This window comes from Condylura cristata, unplaced genomic scaffold (genome assembly GCF_000260355.1).
Source record: "Condylura cristata isolate star-nosed mole 26May11 unplaced genomic scaffold, ConCri1.0 scaffold00017, whole genome shotgun sequence".
NCBI lineage: Eukaryota > Metazoa > Chordata > Mammalia > Eulipotyphla > Talpidae > Condylura > Condylura cristata.
The window spans coordinates 15788655-15810688 of record NW_004567118.1 but is presented as its reverse complement, the minus strand read 5'-3'; the positions used below and the strand labels follow the sequence as shown (position 1 = coordinate 15810688).

The 22034-nt window shown below is 45.5% G+C and overlaps 2 protein-coding genes across 3 annotated transcripts in view; both read right to left on the bottom strand.

The window, feature by feature from the left end:
- The window catches only part of AATF (apoptosis antagonizing transcription factor), a 93981-nt gene extending 83812 nt beyond the window's left edge, over window positions 1–10169 (bottom strand). For both annotated transcript variants that reach the window (XM_012726704.1, XM_012726705.1), the window contains exons 1-4: window positions 9944–10169; window positions 8780–8971; window positions 5710–6141; window positions 5146–5283 (exon numbers count right to left, since the gene is read on the bottom strand). In XM_012726704.1, coding sequence (XP_012582158.1) covers window positions 5146–5283; window positions 5710–6141; window positions 8780–8971; window positions 9944–10034 — 853 coding nt within the window. In that variant the 5' untranslated portion in view covers window positions 10035–10169. The remainder of the gene's footprint in view (window positions 1–5145; window positions 5284–5709; window positions 6142–8779; window positions 8972–9943) is intronic.
- A 4213-nt stretch (window positions 10170–14382) lies between these two features.
- On the bottom strand, window positions 14383–21494 carry LHX1 (LIM homeobox 1). The gene is made up of 5 exons (XM_004684459.1): window positions 20625–21494; window positions 18486–18712; window positions 18112–18389; window positions 16608–16773; window positions 14383–16235 (listed from the first exon to the last, which is right to left on the bottom strand). The coding sequence occupies exons 1-5, from the start codon at window positions 20792–20794 to the stop codon at window positions 15856–15858; spliced, it is 1221 nt and encodes a 406-aa protein (XP_004684516.1). The 5' UTR covers window positions 20795–21494; the 3' UTR covers window positions 14383–15855.
- Between the last annotated feature and the right edge of the window lie 540 nt (window positions 21495–22034).

Genomic DNA, 22034 nt, shown 5'->3' with positions numbered 1-22034 from the left:
TTTCTTTAAAAATCTGATGTCTAAAAATTTTTAAATTACATGTGTAGTTTGCATTATATTTCTATTGGGAAGTGCTGCTTTTAGACAAATTGCACAAATATGTATGTACAGGATGTTTGTCAAAATATGCTTTATACACAGAGAACTAGAATAAACCTAAGCATCCATCAATACAGGTTGGTTAAATAAATTACAGTAAATTCATAAAATGAAATACTCTGTAGCTACAGAAAATGCTGATGTACATCTAAACATGCTAACACAAAATGATCTATTAAGAAAAAATAATCTTACAAAATAGTACATATTTATTAAATTCCATATTCATTTTTAAAAACTGGGTGTGTAAAAATCACAAAAAGAGGTCTGAGGATATTTATCAAATGACAATAAGGATTACCTCTGGGCAGCAATTTAATTTTTATTTTCTCCTTTATACTTTATGTATTTTCTGTATTTTTGAGGTAAGCAGGACATAATTTTATAATCAGAACAATAGAGCTGTTTTTAAAATAACCATTGGCTGAAACAAAAATATCAATCTTATATCATCTTGTTTAGGTGAACTTCAGGGTAAGAAGGTTCCTTAATCCTACCAGTGTTACACCTGGAGAAGCTTGCAGGTGCCTTCATCCCAAGCAATAATCTATCCCAAGTAATTAAGAATATTCCAGAGTTCTACACGTCGTTTGTAAGAACTGTGCCATGAACCCAAAATGTATTCATATTCATTGAGCAATCACTGGGAAAAAAGTTCATGGATTTTTCACCTAAAGGTAATATAATTTGGGGGGGGGGGCGGGGCAGGGGTTGCTGATAATATCATTTGCCTACAGAACGGAAACTGGATGGCAGAGGTATAGGAGTGAGAAGAAAAGATTTTTCTCTATGTAGCTGGTAGTTTCTTTTGGATTTTTAACCATGTGAATGTACTGTCTACTAAAAACAAATAAATTGAAAAAAATTAAACAGAAACATTATCAAGAGTCCGTGATTATCCACAACTTTCTCAAGGTTTAAGAAGTTATTGTTTAGGGTGTCTATTAATGCTGAGCTCAAATGAGCATTAAACATTTTTATTCAAGTCAAAATAGTTGGGGGCTAAGGTCAAAGAGATGAGAGGATAAATATAACTAGAAGGGGAAGGTAGGGGAAACATGTTTTTATTCATTTGTTAATAGAAAAATTTATTTTTACTCTTCGGCAAATAAAAAAAATTCAACATTTTCTCCATATTTGTATTACATTTATACTGTATTCTTGGATTTTTTTGCTTATGGGAAATATCAAAATGTCAACCATTGTTTCTATTAAAGGTCTTTAATGAATCTGCATTTGAGACCTGTAATGAAACATGGTGCTTGCTGCAGTTTATAATGCATCTCATTAAATATATTAATAACATGCATCCCGCTAAAAGGTCAACTTATTATGGCTCAAATTTAGCTTTCATTTAATCACTTCATTGGAAGCCATTGAGCAAATTCTGAAAAAGATAGTATTGATAGAAAGTGTTATGAAAATGCTCTTTGAATTCTCTCATCCATTCAAGCCAGTTATGCTTATTAAGAAATCACTATTAGTGTTTTTATGAGGGATACTGGTGTTGTGATTATTTTTTAATCCCTTTCCTTTTAGAAATATATGTTGGAAGATTTATGGCTAATATGATAGGGTGTTTGGTATTTGTTTCAAAATAATACAGAAGGAGGAGGAAAAGCTAATACAAATATACATGAAGTAAGATTGGTTATGAAATAATTGCTGAGCTCTATAGTACATAATGGCCACAGGTTGACTATACAATTCTATCTTTCCTTAAGTTTGATATAGAACACAATGACAAGTTTTAAATAACACATACTAAGCTTTCGTTAAGTAACTTGCCTTCTTGCTTACATGATATTGCCACCAACGTAAAGTTATAATACTGTGAATCTTTTAAGAGAAAACCAGAGGGGGAAAACTACCCTCTTAAAATAAGTAGCTCTGTGCACAAAGGGACCCTTTGTTGAAGCTACATGATGTACCACTTAGACAGCCAGGAAAATATAAAAAAAAAGTCTGAAATTTCCTCATAGGTCAAGAGCTATAATTATCAACATGCAACAGCAAGGTGACTAAGGACTAACTGCATGCATGTTGGGGGAAAAAAAAATATATTTGTTGAACTCAACATTTTGAAAAGTAGAATTTCCTTTCTGGAAACTAGGTTTAATGTCAGATACAAAGGCCCCACTGCTCAAGAATTCACTACGGCTAGCACAGAGCTGCAAGTCTGCTGTTTTAGAGGCTGTTGTCAGGACTATGAGAGTGAATGACAGTCTTGAGAGGGACCTCAAAAAAATACAAACTGAGAACAGCATCCTAAATGCAATGAAGCTGACATTGAAAGTATTAGAGTTTGAGATGAGAAGAATTCAGAAAGGCAGCAGAAGCCAAATAACATAAGGAGTATCACCAAAGCCACTGGGAAATATTTCAAGGAATGTTTGTGTGCTTCAAGGAAGCAGTGGCTGGGTTTTGCAATAAGGAAATCTCTGGCCATCTTTCCATGGTCATGAGACAGCAGCTGAACTGTATTACAGGAGAATGTAATACTACCCATTTTCCAAAATCAAATGGTTACTTCAAATTATAGAAGGAATTTGAATATTGAAAAGCATTAAAAAACACTGGGGACACTGCTTAGTTAGGAATGATGGTTAGTTACACTGGCCATCATTTACAACTGAAAAGTGTCAAATGTCTTTTTCAACAAAAGTTAACTAACATTTGTAGCAATGTGTGTGCTGGCCACTATGCTAATGCTTTATATTGACTATGTCCTTTAATCCTTACAACCTGATTATCTCCATTTCACTATAATTTACCCAAGGTCACCTAACTAATTAATTGCTGCATGAATCTAAACCCAGTTAGTCCAACTTTAACTAATGGAAGACGAAACTGAAAAGAGATTTAATTGAAGACAATAAAGCCCGTGCTTATTTTAGAGTCAGTGCAAATTCAGCCTGTGTTCATATCGGCTACATAGTACAAGTATCCATAGTTCATCTGCATCAATTTAGCCAAGAAACTCACTGTTTACCAATCCAGGGAAGTAAACAACATAGTATGGCCTAGTCTCATGAGAAGGCTGGAAAGAAAGATAATCAGCTATCCTTCACGTGTGCAGAAATCATGGTTATTTGGCATGTTCTCCACCCTCCCATTTTAGACTATGTGATACCAAATAGTGCTTTCTTCTTCCTCCCTTGAGACCTCACTCTTATCAGATTAACAGACATTTGGCAGATAATCTGGAGTCCACCCATGAGGTAAAGAAGAAAAGGAGTAAGTACCCAAAAATACAGATTAAAAAGAGCAGAATTGGGAGTCAATTCTATGGTGGTAAATAGAAATCACTTTTGGTGGTAATCATGAAGAATAAACAGATATCAATACAATGCTGTACACCTGAAACTTAGTAAGGTTTTAATCCAATGTGACTTCAATAAAAATTTTTAAAATAAAGCAAAAAAAGATCAGAACTGTTGCAAAATAAATGTTAAGTATCATTAAAATAGCTGAAGAAACTAAACAATATCCAAAAATGTGTCCATTATACCTGCTACTCACTAACCTTTAAGACATCAATATTTTAAGATGAATCAAGGGGAAAAAAGGAAAGGCTCAAACAAGAAGAGCAAAGAGTAAAACCTGAAATTCAACATTTTAAGACATCTGATCTAGAGCATTTAGGCCTCAATCTAACACATACCAGAAATTAGGGTTACAGGGCATTAAAAATAGCACAAAAGTGCTCCAAAATCTCAATTTCTTAAAAAATCTCCAACCTGTCATTTATTTAAGGGAGGAAAGCGAGGAAGAGCTAGGGACAGATACATAAAAGCCCTACTTTAACAGTACCTGCAGAGTTCCTGAAGGATCACTCAAGCCTTTCACAGACCAAACAGACATGCAAGGTAAAGACTGACTCTCAGAAGTAACTCCTAATGATCTGGGTATTTTCCTACAAGAAAAGTTCAAAGAATTCCTAACTGTAGAAAACCTACACATTTACCTTCAGCGGGTTAAAGTGATTCTACTTAGAAACAGACACCAAATCAGCTGCCTCTTCAGAGCCCTTCAACTTTACCTCCATGATATCAACAAAGTAAGCTTCAAAGAGCAAAGGAATACACTAAGTCTCACCATGCAACAAGAAATAGCGATGCAGCCACTATGCCCAATGCTTTGGTGCCACTGGGTACACAGCACACATGAGGTAATGTGGTACACATGGAAGACGCCTGCACTGGAAGGCAGAAAAGCTGGAGCTCTGTTTCTGCCATGAGGGATCAAGCTCTGCATCTTCGGGCATTTCACTGTCCCTCAGCCTCAGTTCTCTCGCCTATAAAATGAGGAGACTAGGTTCAGCGTTGTCACTGCCAAGGGCTAAGTTTGATCCACCACCAGGATGCCGACCCACATAGGGCAGCAGACTTCACCTGTCTTGCCCACTGCTCCCCTCAGCAGTGCATCTCAGTACATCCACCTAATCTGTTCCCTACTGTCTCTGGTGAATCCACTTACTGTAACTCCACAACTCTGGCCTATACCCCAGTTCTTATCTACAAAAATAAATAAAAATGTTTTTTAAAAATGAGGAGACTGGAAACCAAATAAGTTCTAAACTCCTTTTCTTATCTAAACTTTTTGAACTTTATAGCTTAGCAATTCTCGAGTATTGTTCCCTCCACATTCATCATGTTTCCTCACTCTATGACCCAAAAAGCCACTAGACACTAAAATGAACTGGGTTTAGGCATTCATTTTTTTCCCTTTTGTTCTGTTGCAATGGGTATTCAAATATATTCTCTGAACACTAAAGAAGTATCTGTGGAAGTCAAGGGGAAAGGAAGGAAAAGAGGACAGGTGAGAAAAAAGCAGAATACAAAACTCAAAAACCTAGTCCATTTCAAAGTTGTTTTCATCTGAAAAAGGAATTAAATATATTGTGGTTTAAAAACCACAATTTTACACCGTATTATCATTATCATCTCTTCTTCAACCTCTGCTGGTGTTTGTAAATACAATCCCAGTGTAGCCCAACACACCCCAGTGCTTCTAAGTATCCCAATAAAGCATAAGTATTCTTACTATTTTTTAGGGCACTGGCAAATTCTGGGCCACCTTTGTCCTTGAAAATAGGGAAAACATCTGGTTGAGGAAGCTGATTGGTGGTCAACAGAGCTTTTTGTAGTTTGATCCTTCCTTCCAAGAGCTGGTCCCACAGTGCTGAAAAAGAGAAAAAGGAGAATTCCATTCCTGTGTATAAAACCTTCCTGAGTAGGGAGAGGAGAGGCAGGAAAACAAACCAGTCTCTAAACAACACAACTGTAGTCCCATTTCATACCCTGGAAACACTATGCTAGGAGATAAGTTCTCCTATCTTATCTTGAAAGAAATATTTGTTATATCAGAGAAAGAATGTTAAAGCCCAAAGAAAGGAAAAGACATTGTTCAAGCTTCCAATGCTGCTAGAAATACCAGAGCAGCTGAGTATAAATAGACAGCTCAACATAGAGGGGTTTCAGGTTTCTAGGTAAAAAGGGCATGCCACACACTAACTGAAAGGATGCAACAGTACAGAGCAAACAGCCACAAACAAACAACAACCGGAGATCAAATGCAGGGTAAGCCAATAGCAAACCATTTACAAACCTATCTGGTTCTTCACGGCTCTTCCTTTCTCTACTTCCTCAGACACTTTGACACTGGAGAAGGTCATCACCACACCATCATCTTCACTGGTCTTCTCTTCAGCCCTGTCTTCCTCACTCTCACCCTCAAAGTCTTCCTCACCATCCCCTTCTTCCACACCACTCTCATCTTCATCTTCCTCCTCTTCACTGCTACCAAGGTCATCCATTCCCGCCGTAAATTTTTCAAAGTCACTGATGCCGGGGGCTGTGAAGCCAGGTGTTTTCTCAGCACAGTTTCTGCTTTTCTTCCTCCAGGGCAAACTTATGTCCCCATCATCACCACACTCTTGTTCCTCAGCAGCACTCATGGCATCCTCATCAGACTCTTCCAGATCCAGCTCTTCTGAATCTCCATCTCTAGGTTCGTCCTCCTCATCAGATATTTCCTTGTCTAAACAGGGAGGGAAGAAAGAAAGAGTGGATGTTACCTTGAGACAACCCCTCAGCCATATCTCTCATCTCATGTCAGAGAAAAGATTAAGGCACCTATCAAAAAAAAAAAAAAAAAGGCACTCAATTCAACATTGATTACACATCTACTATCTCTAAAAGGGAGGCAAAAATGATGAAATAGGGGTACTAACCAAATGTTCCATTAGGAAAGATAAACCTGTAAAAAACTTTAATACCAAAAAGATTTATAAGTGCTATGACAGGGGGCCTCCCTGATGGTACAAGGGGTTAAAACACAGCACTATGAAGCTATCTGCAGCAACTGCATCACGAGTTCGATACCTAACCAGGAAGCTGACCCAAGTGGTGCAGCAGACCTTTACTATCTTGCCCACTGCTCCCCTCAGCAGTGTATTTCAGTCGATCTGCCTGTTCTGCTCCACACTCTGTCTCTGGTGAATCTTCTCAACCCCACATCTGGCCTGTTTACTATTTCTTGTATGCATAAATAAATAAATCTTTTTTTAAAAAGTGCTTTATCAAAGTTTTGATCACTCCAGAGGAGAGATAAATTAACACGGGGCAAATGAATTTAAAAGAGGGCTACAAAGAAGCAGCCTTTGGTCAGACCTTACAGAATGATCAGAATTCAACTGGTGTGAAGAAATTATCAGTTTTTGCAAAAATGCATTTGAAAAATATAGTTTTTTTCATTAACTTTCCCAAATGTACATTCTCTACCACACCAGCATACCTATTTATTAAATACTTAGTAAGTCTCTATTATGAGCCAGGCATAGCTAGAGATAAAAATTAATAAATGATATATAGGAGTAGAATACTGCATAGAGAGGTTCACAGTACAAGTGACAATACTATCCAATACTATGTTACAAAGTAAATAGTATGTAGTATATAATGAAGGAAGCACCTAACTACTTGAAAGGTGTGAAGTGACATTTTCACATGAAGGAGACATCATAATTTTACTTATTCAACATAACAGCTCCTCAGAGAAGAGAGCAGGCAAAGAGAAAACAGCATTATGCAAAAGTGCACCCAAGTGCAGAATGGTAGGAGATGAGTCTAGAAAGTTGTTTAGGGATCAAGTCAGGAGGGGTCTTGTCATTCATGGGAAAGAGCTTGCACTTGATCCTACAGTAAATGAAGTTTTAATTAAGGGTCTTGGTTTTAGTTACGCTCAAGATATCACCTGACACAAGTATTAACTGATTATCCAATCCCTTCTACTGCAGAACATAAAGGACCCATAATAGCCACATAAACAGCCAGAATAACTGTCAGAGGGGCCAGTTACCAAAATCTGTTCTTCAGTATGTCTTAAAACCATATATAAGTTGAAGACACAAAGAAGACTGTCAAAAATATGAATACAAATAATTAAGGGCAAAAAGAGTACACAGAAATAATCCTTTAAGTTCTTTAAATGTTTGTCATTTCTTAAACTGAGAAACATTCATACGAAGTAGGAGCTAAGTGTATCACGGATATGCTGGAATAGACTGCCTTACTGATGTTCTAATTCTTCTGCTTACTACTGATATGACCCTGAGCAACTTACTTAACTAACCTGTCCCTCAATTTCCTGTAAAATGGGGATATTTACAACTTCACTGGGTTATTGGGAGGATTAAATGAGATGACACATGTAATAATGATGATAATATTTTCGAGGATTTATGTGTCCTGTACTTTAAAAGAGCTTACATGGTGATAGTTCAATAAAGATAACACTATTTGTCTCACGATTGATCTTTTTATCAGTCTCTGCGCAAAAAACATGAGATGAGCTTATCAAGAGCTCCCAGAACAATATCTAAGTCTTGGCCATGGATAGTATAACCTAAGTGATTGTTTCTTTTATATTGTCAATGGGTTCTCAACATGGTACCTCTGATCTTGGAAAAGGAAAATAAATGGCATCCTCCCAATAATCACCATGTCCAGCCCTTTCTTCTACTTTGAGCTTTGCTCACAATACGATGCTTTTAAACAGTAAGGTCACATCCTTACTGTTCACCCTCTTGCAAGGAAAAGAGTATTTTCATGGCAAAAAATTAATTTCACAAATTAATAAACAATGATTCAATGTAAGATTTGAAAAATGGAAAGCAGTTCAAAATTCACTAAGAGCATCGCTGGAAATTCACAATGCTTTTTCCAGTCTCCAAAATGTATTTCTTTTCTCTCACTCCCTTATAGGATGAAGTATTAGTCTGAACATAAGCAGTATGTTTCCTTACTTTGAGCTTTAGTTTCCTTGTGAAGTTAAGTACTGCCTCTATCAATTATAGATAATAGACTCTTGAGTTTTGGAGGATACTTTCTTTCTCATTTGCTGACTACAGTAACTCCAGAACTCCTGGACTTTTTTTCAGTAGAACTAAGGTTTGCTTATCTTTCTGTGAAAACCCTAAGGGAGGTCTCTCTTGCAAGTGAATGGCCCCCTCCCCACCTATTGACAGATGATCACCTACAGCCATATGTTGACACCCCCAAAAAATAAAAAGAAATTAAGTACTTCTTAGGCCCTTTCTATGGTCCAATTACATATAAACTAGTCCTACAGAGATCAAGAAAACTAGGAAGAGTACCATGCAAACATGTCCACTCACCAGATGAATCTGGCAGAGTCTGCTCCCACTGGTCTTCTTTCCAAGCTTTTCTAGATGTAGTCTTGCCAGAATACCTCTTATCTGCGTCCAAGAGGGAGGCCGATGCCAATTTTCTAATGCTACCCACTGCCGCAAAATCACCTTCCCCATCTTCCCCTTCATCAAATTTGTCAATCACTCTGGCAGCAGTGGCTGTGAAGGAGGGGAAAGTAACAGAATCTCCAGGTTAGAGGAAACTTTAATGGTAACTTCGCTTAACCCTTTCAACTCATTCTGAATGCCCTTTACAAAATTCCCACTAAGTCTCAGGAACAGGGAACTCATTACTTCCCAAGGTAGACTTATATCTTAGTGATAGTCCTGAACAGAAAGCTGATTCTCCATGTGTACCAGGACAGATTGCTATACCTTGGATCGTAGAGAAATAGCCTAATTCCTCTTCCATGTCTGACAGTCATTCAAATATTGTAAGTCAGCCATCCTCACGTAGTAGCCTCACTCCATCCCAACCCTCAAGGAGTTTTCTTCCCTTACCGGACTAAATTGGTAAGTTCCTTCAACTGATCTTCCTTAGATACGGTTCAGCACTCACATTTGTCACTTCTGTCCTCCCTTATTCTCCCTTTCTTGCACTTCTGACTCAACTCGAAAGCAGGATTACTCCCAACGAGACCTTGAACATCAGCTTACAGAACAGCAGCCTCACTCGTCAGCCCCTGATCAAGTGTCTTGAGGCCTAAAGGGGCTTTTTACACAGCACCACTGAAGTCTACTTCTTCCTTCATTTTCCAAGTACGTTCTTAGGGGCAGGCAGAGTTAAAAAATAAAAACAAAAACTTATCAGACTTCCTCCCCCTCGCATCCAACGCAATGCCAGTAAGCATTTTGAAAGCTAACTCCTAACCAGCTCCATCGCTCTTCAGGACCCCCTGGCCCAACAAATAACCCGAACCGGAGCTCCGCCCCCGAACACCAAGTCTGGAGTGCGCGCCGGAAAGAAGCCCCGGCCCTCCACTAGGGCCCGGGGCAACCCTCCACAAGGCAGTCCCCTCCGCGCACGGGGCAAGAGCAGGCCAGGAGGCAGGGCCCGGGAGCCCCACAGGCTGCCCAGGTCTCAATCAGGCCCGGCGCTCCGCTCCGCACGTGGCCCCGGGCAAGCTTCACCTTCCTCCGGGTCGGCCTCAGGATCCACCTCGCGCGGCCGCGGGTTCAACAACTGTTCGAGCTGCAGCGCCAGGGGCTGCGACCCCGCCATCTTCACCGTGTTTTTCTCGCTCCGGGCCGCGCACGTGAATGTGAAACCGCAGAGGCCGCCTGGTCGCTCTCTTCGCCACTGCACGCCCAGTCTTCTCGGCCGGAGACAGCACAGCGCCCAGCTCCAAGTCGGCAACTTCCGGGAGGCGCGCGGGAGAGGCGTGGCCTGTGCGTCAATGCGGGCGTTGCTAAGGGGAAGGCGGAAGCGCACGGATGGCTGATGAGATTGTCGCCGTCGGGACGCGCGTGCGCGTGCGTCGAGGGGGTGTGTTGAGCGAAGCGAGAGCGCGCAAGGGCACGTGGCCGCCGCCGGCTCTAGAAGAGGTTACGGTGCGCGCGGCCGGCGTTTCCTTGCATAAAATACTCCGCAAGATTTGTGATACTTGCTTAGCCGGGACCCAGGGTGGCTGACTTGGGAAGCAGGGAGTACAGGGTAAGCATCTCGAGCAGACGATGCACTTTCTGGCATGCACAAACTGGAATTAAAAGCAGACTTGGCTGTTCACAAATTGGAGTCTGGGGCCAGACTTCTGAACCCGCAGCGGCCGGGATTTGGTAATTCTACATCAGGGATGGAAAGTACAAGTGCGAAATGTGCGGCATACTTAGGGCGTCTTTATTAATAGGAATAATTAGAAATCGCTATGGTTGTGCATAAAGATTGATTCAGTAGCGTCTCCAAGTAGTCTTGTCTGAGCAGGGAAAAGGAGGTGGAGTGATTACTGCACACCTCTCCGTATTGATTTCTTTGCTGTTCAAAGATAAGTGCATACTCAGACACTTACAATTGATGCAGAAATTTAGAAAAACTCACGTCTACCGTTAGAGGGACATAGGTGGACTCAAAATATAAAAACTTAATAGGATCGATTTAGTTACACCTAGGCACATGGGAAGATATAATCCCTTTTTACTCTCTGTCGTCAAGCATTCCCTGCCTGCCCACTATGGGGCAGGCACTACTAGATGAGACATAAAGATAAGTAAGTTAGATTCTGTTCCGATGGTGATCAATGGGGGGAAAGGAGGGACACAAACAGAAACTACAATAAGGAATTAGAGTGAATACAAAAATGGTCTATCCTTCCAGAATCTGAGGTCACCTATAAAATACCTAGAACCCCCTAAACAGAAACTGCCTCAAGAGGATATAGAAAACAGGTGCCCTGTGTCATTCTGGGGCACAGCCCAGGCCAACTGGATCCCACAGTCAAAGTCTGGAGAACCCTCAGCTCTCTAGTGATTTCTAGAACCTGAGACAAGTGAGGTCCCCTGACTTTCAGTCTTGATATGCCCCCAAAGTCAAAAGCAAGGAAAGAGCACCACTTTAGTGACTTGTTCCATTTTCCCTTCGTAGGTGACTACAAAGAAGGAGAACCTGTTTTAGGGTAGACCTTTTCAGACATAAAAGGGAAAGAATGCCAGGCTAGCATAGGGGAACCCCGAGGCAGTGGACTCAGACAAAAAACCCTGCTTTTTATCATTCGAATTCAGGCTAGGAAACAGCTTTTTAAAACTATATACCCCCCTGTGTCTGGGGCCTCCAGAGCAAACGCATGCTCCTCATGTTGCCACAGGGCCGTTTTCCTGGGCTTTATGGCCAAAAATGTTTCTCTCACCCGACCTTTAGGAAACTATCTTCCAACAATGCTTAGAAGTCTAACCTTGATGTGTTGGGGCGGGGTTTGTCAACAGAAATGGGGACACGGAGAAGAGTTGGGCAGAAAATGCCCTCCACCTATTTACCTACTCTCCCTTCCCTGTTTTTCTCTGTCCCCACTAATTTGAGAAGGCTTTAAAGAAAGGAATTAAAATCACTCTATTCCTGTCACAGACCTCCAAAGCCCCCCCCCAAATGCTTTCCCTGCTTTTCTTAATCCCTACTGAGTGTGTGGAGGGGATTTCAGGAGTGGAGGAAAGAGAAAAGAATTCTAGAACTTAAGATGCCACTAAGAGAAGTTGAGGCACAAGGCAGGAAAGCACCCCTAAATTTCCTCTCCCAGGGACCCTCTCCACTTTCAGTTTCTTGAGATGAAAGGGGTATGGGATTTCTATAGGGGGAACAGGGCTGGAGGGTAGACTATGGGAGAAGGAAGGGATATTTCAAAGACATCTTCCTGAAAGAAATGCAAACCTCTGATTGCTGTCTAAGAAGATGAGCTTAGCAGGGAGATGGGAATAAAGGGAACACTCTCCCAAAAAGACAGTTGTCTACATAGATGGTCTCCAGGTTCACAATCCCACTGTCTGCTAGCTAGGGGCTGCAAAGTGGCAGACAGATATAAGGACAGCTGAGGATGAACTGGGGTGACTGACTAACCCCCATCAACTGACTATTGACAAGGCCAGGTTCAAGAGTGTAAAGAAACAAGGTTCTCACTTGTCTCTCTTTCTACTTTTCAGAGGCCATCAAACTCCAGTCCCAGCCTCTTGCCAGTAACTATTCTGGCTTTCCACCCACAGCCCTACTCCACCTTGTCTTGTCCCAATGTAGCCCCCCAACCTGGGGAGGCTGGTTGGGTGAGCTTGTCTTCCCTCCTTCAGAGCAGATGGCAGCTCTCTGCCTGAGAACTAAAAGGGCAGGTGGCCAGAGTTACAGTGGTAGCCACTTTAAGATGGCCGTGGGGAGAAACCAGGCTGAGAATCTTTGGTCCTGCCCGAGAGGGCCTTCTTGGGGATCCCCCAACCAGAGGTGTACCCCCACCCTTGCCCTCTCCTGGGCTCTCCCAGCCTTCCCCGCCCCCCCCCCACCACGTGTGGATAGTGCAGTGGTCCTGAGATGGGCTGAGATGGACCCTGGTTCTAGTGGGAAAAACAGTGACTAACATTTCTAGACCTCCTTCTCCCACCTGTCCATATTTGACTGCTAAGCTTTGTTGCCTGTTCAGAGTTCAGTTCGTTAGGGTTCTAGATAAAACGGCGAGCCCGAAAAACTACCCTGCTTCCACAGGGAGAAGAATTGAGTTCACACCTAGCGCCAACTCTGACATATTTCGTATCAAGTACCCGATTCCACAGTAAAACTGCTAAATAATTCAGCAGCCTTGATAGGAAAATGCAGCTTCCCAATGAGCATACATTCAGTTAAATGAATGTGTGTGTGTGTGTGTGTGCACACACGCGCGCGCCCATGAGAGCGTGCACGGGGGGGGGGTTGGGGGGGAGACTATAAACAAGACAGCTAAGGTTTAATGTATAAAAACACAAAATGGGCAAAAAACAAGCCGATCCTGTGACCGCGCACAAAGTGTATAAACAAATGTGCTGCCTGCACAGACTAGGAGTTTGTATTTCACAAATTTGGATTTCTGAATGAACACGGTCAGATTTCTCGGGATAATCCTCCCCATTTGGATAAACCCGCCGTTAGATGCAGTGGAAAACTGATACTATTTTAAAGTTTTCTAGACAGGAAAGCTACATTTGGTTGTATTTTAAACAAGATATTTTTAAAAACACAAAAATGACACACCTTTTAATATAAAATATTTGATTTTTAAAATAAGGAAATAATCCAAACTGAAATACTTTGGTGAAAAACTCTAATAGCATCTGATATCACACACACACACACACACACACACACACACACATTTAATTCATAGTAGGTAAAATAAATTCCTTCTATGATTAATGAAAATGTGAAAGACATTAAACTACTTTTCAGAATTTTTGGTGGCAACTCCTAATTCAAATTAGATTTCTGTATTGGTTAGTTTTGCACCTCTTTCAGAGAAATGTATTCTGTATCTTGTGTCAGGCAACATAGTTGTCCTCTGGACAACTGAATAACAAATGTAACAAATAGTACAAAACAATGATTTCATTTCAGTTCTCTGAAAGAGATTAAGGTCTTTCATTTCCAGCTATATTGTCCCTTCATTTTACATTCTCTCTCAAACCACCGAATTAGAAAGCATGATTATCTATAAGAAGTGAATTGAAGAGGACCACCTCTAGCTGCGTATTTACAGGTAACTTCTACTCACAAGTCCAGCTTTGCATGTGCAGAGAGCAGTGTGTGTATATGGGATTTCATGCCTAATCACAGACTGCGACCATTCATTTTTAGCCAAGGATTTGATTTCTATTTCGAATTCCATAATAACGTATCAGCAAACTTCTCTTCAACGGTATCAGTTAAATCCACAGGATGTAAATCTGTAGTTAATAATGCCAGGAAGCCAAGGAGAAAAGCTTGCTTGACATTAGCAAAGGGGTTCAGCCAAAGCAAAGGTGAAAACAGACACTCTAGTTCTGTCTCTCTTCCTCCTAGCTTCAGCCGGGTCATTCAGCTTCCCTATTAGTCTCTCCTATATGTGTGAAAACATCAAATAACACACCAAATTATCTAAACATCAGATTTTCTATTTTTATTAAAAACTCACAAATTTATTCAACATGTTTTCTTTCATACAGTGAATGGTCTAATATGCACTGGAGGTCACACAAGCTTAGGTTTATCAGAACAATAAAAGACATATGAGAAATTTAATATATAAAGGAAAAAGTAGCAGCTGTTGACTGCATATTTGACCATAAAATTTAAATATTTTGGACTTTTATTTTAAAGACACAAAAATAAAACCTGTGTGGGTCTATATAAGTCATATTAACAATTCCATGAATGTTCAACAGGACTAAAAATTAGCAAAGATGTTTTTTTTTTTTAACCTTGTAACACTTTTTTTTTTTTTTAACACTTTCTCAGGTTGGGTGCCAGGCACCTTTACAGTATTTGTGCTATAATTATTCTATTTGGCAAGTGTCTGAATATCATGTTTTCTCTTTGCCTTGTGTAAACAACACCTTTTTACATACTAGCACAGTGAGCTGTGAGCCCTGCAAATCTGTCAGAACATCTACAGGAAAAGAAAATGAACAATTTTGGTTGATTGCTCAAAACACTTTGTTTTTGAACAAGAGGTTTCAAAACAGGAAATTTTAGTAAAACACTGAACTCCTGAATTTAACTATACGTAAACAGTTGACTGTTTTTAGTTCAATAGTCTTTTTTTTTTTAACTTTGTGTGTGTGAAGGTAGAATACTTTTCTTGTACAGTTGATGTTCAAGTCATTTTACTGAGAGGTCTAGTTGGAGACCACCTATGAATGTGTCTTGTGTGTATCTGTGTGTTTATAGAGCTTTGTGAAGGTAGAAGAGTTGATATTGAGGGCTTTACATTTAGAATTTTGCAATTTTGGCAAAAACAAAGAACAAAAAACCCAGATAGACAAAAAATATATATATATAGTCCCACCTGATGCACAGCAGGTCGGCGTTTCTGAAGCTATAAGAGTTTGTCGTCGCTGTTGCTGAACTCTGAGACAATAATAATAAGATTTCAGAGCCAGAACCCTCCTGGCTGGCCCCGGATCAAGCGCACCCAGGCCGCCCCACCTCTGTTACTCGGTTGCGGTTGCGGTTGCGCCTCTAGGTCTCCCTCCCCGCAGCTCCCGGCGTCCCCACAGCTCTGCGCCCCTGTGGCTGCGTCGGGGGCGGCCAGGCACGCACTCCCTCGGAGTCTGTCCACGGATTTGAGTCCAGGTGGGAGGTAGGAAGAGGTCTGCATTTCCCTCTGGGCGCCCCAGTTCTGCACCTCGCCAGCCAGCTCAAGGATCCCAGTCCTACCTCCAGGCGGATTTGGATCTTATTTCATGTCCCCCTTTCCCATTCGGTCTCCCCAGACAGAAGGTGGTCCCCGAGTCTGGAGGTGGGGAAATGACTTGCTTTTTATTTTTTTTCCTTTTTTTTTCTATTTTTCTTAAATAAAGGTTCATTTCTGTACAATCATGAACTTCGTGGGCAGTGCGAGACCTCGCTACCACACAGCCGCCTCGTTCATTTCAGGGGGATGAGACAGGTGGTTCCCATAGCTCGCCCCGCCGTTGACCGACAGCGAAGAGAAAGGAGGGCTGGGCCCAAAGACCTCAGCGGACATTGAATGTAGCGGGCCGGGTAGGCTGGGCTCGGGGCTGGGCGAGTCCCCGGGGGGATGTGCCAGAATGTCGGTGAACCGCTGCGCCTCGCTCGACGGGTGGTGGCCGGGTAGCGGGTGTTCCAGGCCGCCCAAGGGCGTCCCAGACGGCCCGGACGACGGTACGAAGGGCAGGTCCACTGGCGTCTGAGCCTGCGAGGACGGGGGGCCTTGCGGGAAGAAGTCGTAGTTGCCCCCGGGACCGTAGTACTCGCTCTGGTAATCTGCGGACCAGCGGGGAGCAGGGTGTCAGGGCGGGGCCCTCGTTGGGGCGGGGTGGAAAAGCGCGCTGGGGAAGCTAGTTAGGGAAGGTGACGCGAGGAGCTCGCTGTTTGTGGGGCTCCCCTGAGGGCCAGGGAGAAGTGCGGAGCCTTGCTGTCAACACCAGGCTTGCGCCTTACCCACCCGCCCGTTCCGGTCGGGAACTCGGCTCTTAGCCTCACCAGCTCCCCTTGATTGACCCCCCCCCCCTTCATCCACCTCTCTCCGACTCTGCACTTCTCTATAGAAAGCGAGAAGCGCCTCCCGCGCGGCCACCCGCTTCCAACGAAGCCAACCCGACCTGGCCGAGCCCGGCCACTCCGCAGTGCACCCACCTCCGTAGAAGGAGAAGGGCCCGTTGGGGATGAGCTCGCCCGGCTCCAGGCGGTCCACTAGCGGTCGCATCCGCCGCGGACTGCGGAAGAAGGCGTGGCGCCGCGCTCCCAGCGCGCTCAGCTGCTTCATCCGGCGTTCCTTGGAGCGTCGGTTCTGGAACCACACCTGCAGCACAGACGTCGCAGTGAGGCGGCGCAGACCCGCGCCCCACTTCGAGTGCGTGGCCCGGCTCGGCCCCTCACCCCCACACGACCTAGCTCAGGGACTCCGGGCTTTGTGGGTCGTGCCTGTGTGTGATGGGGTGTCTCCGAGTAGGACCGCGCTGGGCGGACCCTGAACCAAAGGTGAATCGTGTTCCCGACGGGGGCACCGGGGCAAGTCGCCCTGCCGGACTAGGCAGTTGGAGGGCAGCCGTGTGGTTTCTAAAAGTGATATCATCACAGTTTCTGTAGTACACACAGGCACTCAACCTCCCCCAAATAGTGTCGCGAGCGCACACACACAGCTTTCCTTTCAAGCTTTCTGGCAGTCTCCTCCCAGGCATGATAGTGATAGAAAACTGAACAGTGTTCTGTTGACACTCAAATTTCCCAACCGTGGTGACACAAAACCCACACACTCCTTTCCACACCCGCATACAATCTCCCAGTGCCAAGCATACCTATCCAGAGTCTCGCTGCTAGTGACACAGATGTGCAGCCTCCCATTTGCATGGACAAACGTTAGCACAACCTCCCAGAGACCCACGGAGCTCTTCCTAAGGCAGTCTGCATCTGTGTTCCCACCCACACTCAGCCTCCTCATCACACCCAGCATGTTGGGACTCCAGGCCCAATGAACCCAACACTTACTCTTGGACAGAGGCTTTGGCTCGGAATCATATGCGGTCTCAAGTGCTCATAATGGCACAGGTATGGCTGCCCAGATACCCACCCACTACATCCCACTGGACCCCAGAAGGAGGAAAGCCAACCCCTCAGTGTGTGACTCCCACAGTGATGAATCCCCTTTAAGCCAGGAAGTCTCATGTCTGGGATGGGAGTCTTTACTCTGTGGCTGGTCTAACTGGGATCTGAGTCCACAAAGTTGGGGTGGGGGACCCAGAGGGAGCTCCCGCCTTGTGAAAAAGGCCAGGGGAACCAACAAACTCCAGTTTGTGTAGTAATCTCCTGGTTCCTTCCAGAAAAGGGTGAATGACAGACATAAGGGTCCCAACTCTGGAGCCCTCTCCTCCAGCCTCAGGCTGAGTTCCCAGTATTTCCATCTCTGCTAACTTTATCACGGGCATAGAACTGGAAACAGAGTACAGGGATTTACAAAAACTCTACAGTCTCAAGCCCGCTTCAAAGATCCACAGGCTCTGTGAGTACTTAAGACTTCTCCTCTCCTTCTACCAGCCTCCGGGGACACACTCCCCTTTTCCACACTGGGCTTTCCCGGGCTCAGCCTGGAGCTAAGCAGGACCGAGAGGAGGGAAGCAGAGTGGCAAGCCTGGGCCCTGACCTGGATCACTCGCATGTTGAGACCAGTCTCCTGAGCCAGCTGCTCACGGATGTGGCGCGTGGGCTTGGGAGTAGCAGCAAAGGCAGCCTTCAGCGTCTCCAGCTGTTTAGCTTTGATGGTGGTTCGAGGTCCCCTCCGCTTGGCACCCAGATTCTGGTCGTCGTTCTCATTGCTGCCCCCTTCTTTGTCGGACACATTGGCACTCTCCGAGTCCTTGGCGTCGTCCTGCGACGGGTCTTGTGAGTCCGGAGACAAACTGGGGTCACTGCCAGTGGTGGCTGGGGAGAGGGAACAGACAGGTGAACACACACTTGATGGGACTTTCTCCCCCCAGGGCCCACCCACCCCGAATGAGTTGGATCTTGGGGCCTCACCCGAGTGGAGGCTGTTCTCTTTGGCGACACTGCTGTTGCTTAGGTAATCCTCTTTGCAGACGAACTTGTTCTCGTCAATGATGTAGAGCTCCTCCCCGGTGGACAGTTGCTTGTTACACATCATGCAGGTGAAGCAGTTTAGGTGAAATACTTTGCTCCGTGCTCTCCGCACCAGGTCACTGGGGGAGATTCCCTGCGCACAGCCCGCGCATTTGGTACCGAAACACCTGCAGGGGGGTGAGGTTTGGCCAGGGGCAGGGGGAGACAGAAGCCAGGAAAAGGATGATAAAGAAAGCAGTGAAAAGGATGAGCAAGTAGCAGAACAAGGAGGAAAGGGGAGTGGGGTGGATAGAAAAGAGACCGAAGAAAGAGGCAGAATGCAAGAATGGGAAGAAGGCAGGACAGAGCACGGGGCGCCAGTGAAACCAGGGAGGAGATGAAACACAGGATTAGAGCGAGAGAGCAGGAGGCTTGAGGTGCCTCCACCCTTAGCTTCACACCCAGAGTTGTCCCAGAGGAAAAAAGCGCTGCAGAGGGGGCAGTACCGCAGCAACGGGAAGGGAGAAGGAGACACTTATTTTCCAATTAATTTCAGAGAACAGTAGAATTCAAATTAGAACTCCATATAAACGCTTACAGTGTGCCACGTTTCTCCCCTAACGTTGCCCCTCTTTTGTCACAAAGTGCACACATGCTGGCTGGAGTTGGCAAGGTCCAGTCCCTCAAGGGGTAAGTAAACAAGCTGCCTCAGAGAGCCCAGGAAGTTCTTAGCTGGGCAGTTAATATGGTCAAGCCCAAAGCCCAGCAGGTTGGCGCAAACGAGAGTTGCCGTGGGGGGCTGCGTGTCTGACCATGCTTCGCAGGTGTCAGGCCTCTGGGGTCCACGGTCAGTGGGCATTGTTTGCCACTCCCCGGCTGGGTTTCAGCCAGTTCCAAGGAAACCTAGCATGGTGGGCCAAGGCTCAGAAGCTGTGCGGCTCAGCCTGTGCTCCCTCCCAGCACTAACAGCCAGAACAGCGCTGTGCTTGGAGGTACCTTCGCAACCAGAACCTTGTGGTGGCATGGGAGGCATGGAGGATAGGGTGTCCTGGGCCTCCTATCAAAGCAACCGGGTGATTCAAACCCTCACCTGCTCCTTTGTTTTTTTTTTTTTGATCTTTCACCACAAACTCAGGGAAAAGCGGAGATTAAAGCCAGTCCAGTAAACTAGGAGATTTCAAACCCACACAATGGAATTATAATACACATTTGCTCTTATTCTTTGTTGACTTTTGAATTTATGGGGATTGCATGGCAAGATAGTTTTAAAAGAATATAACTGTGTGTGGCGGGGGTGGTGGGGGTCTGGAAAAAAGTCTCCTGGTTGGGAGGAGCTAGGTGTCCGTTTCCCCAGAGTTTTGAGTTTTGGCTCAGGGGTTTGTGAGGTGTCCCCTGGGAGAGTTTCACTCTGAGGTCAGCATTTGGGTGGAGAGGGAACCTCCCGCCAAACCCAGGAGGCTGGGACACAGAAGAAAAAATCTTTGTGAAGGATGCAACCTTGGGGCTTGTCTCCATTACCCTGCAGCAGTTTGCCCAGGCCAGCTCATGACTGATCTGGGTTTTAGGGAAATCCCAGGGTATATAGGATAGGAATTAGGGCCGCTTCCCTGACAGGCCACTCACACTCCATGCAAAAGATCTGGTAGTTCCTGCCAAGATCTCTTGCAAATGGAAAAGGTAGTGGCAGGAAGTTAGCCCAGTCTGGCTGCCCTCTAAGCTTGGTCTGGAGGTGAGCAACAGAGGGAGAGCCCGGAGAAAGCAGCTGATGGAGCACCTCGGACAGGGAAAAACAAGGGCCAGGCTACAATGCCCAAGGCTGCTCAGCCTCCTTCCAAGCTGGCAGGGGCTCAGGGCCGAGGCTGGCTTAAACACTTTCTTCCCAAGTAAACGCTGCAAAGCCCAGATCCATAATTTCCAGGTTACAAGCAGGTCGGTGCCCACTTGCCAGGTGGCGAAAAAGCAGGTGCCTGGGGACTTGGTTGCCCTCTCCAAAGGCAGCTCCTATTGAGTCCTCAGCGGCCACACTGACCTCTGGTCCGAAATCAGACAGAAAGGGCCCACAGGGAAGGAGCAATAGAGGCGCTCCGGGGAAGTACTCACCGGAAGAAGTCGTTCTTGCAGTAGAGCTTGCCTTCCCTGGAGAAGCACTTCTCAGTCAGGTTGCATTTACATTCACAGCACTGGACACACTTGACGTGCCAGGCCCTGTCCAGCACATTCAAGAGGAAGCGGTCCAGGATGGGCCTTTTGCAGCCGGCACAGTGCACCATGGTCTTTGGTTTGGTCGGGTGAGGCCCCGGGAGAGAAGAGCAGGTGGAGCTGGGGGGATGACTCCTGAAGACAACCGACACAAGTTCCCCAGCCTCTCCAAAAGAGGAGATATACTCCGTGGTGCTAGCCAAAACCCGCACCAGCAAATCAAAACGGGTGGGGGGGGGGAGGGACGAGGGTGATGAGGAGGGGTGTCTCGGAGTAGTCCTGGAATCCCAGGGCCCTGGGGCACAGCCACGCCGCGCAGCTCCTGGAGCGAGGAAAAGTCTCAGTCGGGCAAAAAAAAGCGACTTGTGCCCAAAACCCACGGAGGAATGAAGGTCGCCAAGAACGGCAAGGGGTGCGGAAATAAATAAAACGCAGACGGAGAAGGAAGAGGAACGCGCGAGTAGCTCGGGTTGCAGCGAAAGCGCCACTGAATTCTCTCCGGCTTGAGGTAGAGCTGTCAGAAGTCAAAGTGCATCTGCTTTTGTCGGGATATGAAGGGAGAGTGTGTGCGTGCCTGCAGCCGCCACCGAGATTTCCTCTCCTCTTTTCAAAGAAAAAAAAAAGAACAAAACGAGTAGAGAAGCTTTGGATCCTAAACTGCCGGCATCGCGTAGCGGGTGGGACGCGCCGGGCGCCCACGGAGGGCCCGGCGAGGGGGCAGGGGCAGGCCGAGGCGGGAGGGAGAGGGGTGAGGGCTAGAGGAAGATCTTGTTGATTGTTGACGTTGCTTAGGTTTCCCCCCTTTGGAGGAGAGTTTGTGCCGACCGAGACCCGAGAGGACAACTCCTGGCGGACGCAACGAGGTGCGCTCGCTCACTCCCCACCGTCCCCGCCCGGTCACCTCGGCCCCTGTCCTGCCTGGCGGCCTCCGTGTCCTCGGGACGGCCCTCCTGGCCTGGACTCCTTCGGGGAGGTGGTGCGGGTTGGCTCCTCACCGCGCCTGGCCGTGCATCTTGGCTTCAGTCGCAACTCGCGGCCGCTTGGGCGCGCAGCCCCGCATCGCTGGCCCACGCTCCGGCTGCCTGCGTCCAACCCCACAGTCGCTCGACTTTTCTTTTCCTTCTCCCCTCTTTTCTCGCGTGGTGGTGGTAAAATCTGGGTTTCCTTTCTAGCCTCTTTCCTTCCTTTTTTTTTTTTTTTCCTTTTGCTGCGGGAGGAGTCGGGGGGAGGGGGAGTAGCTTGGAGAGCAATAGAAAAACGTCCTGCTGCAGCGGCCACAGTTCTGCACGGCTGGAACAGCTCGGCAAGGGC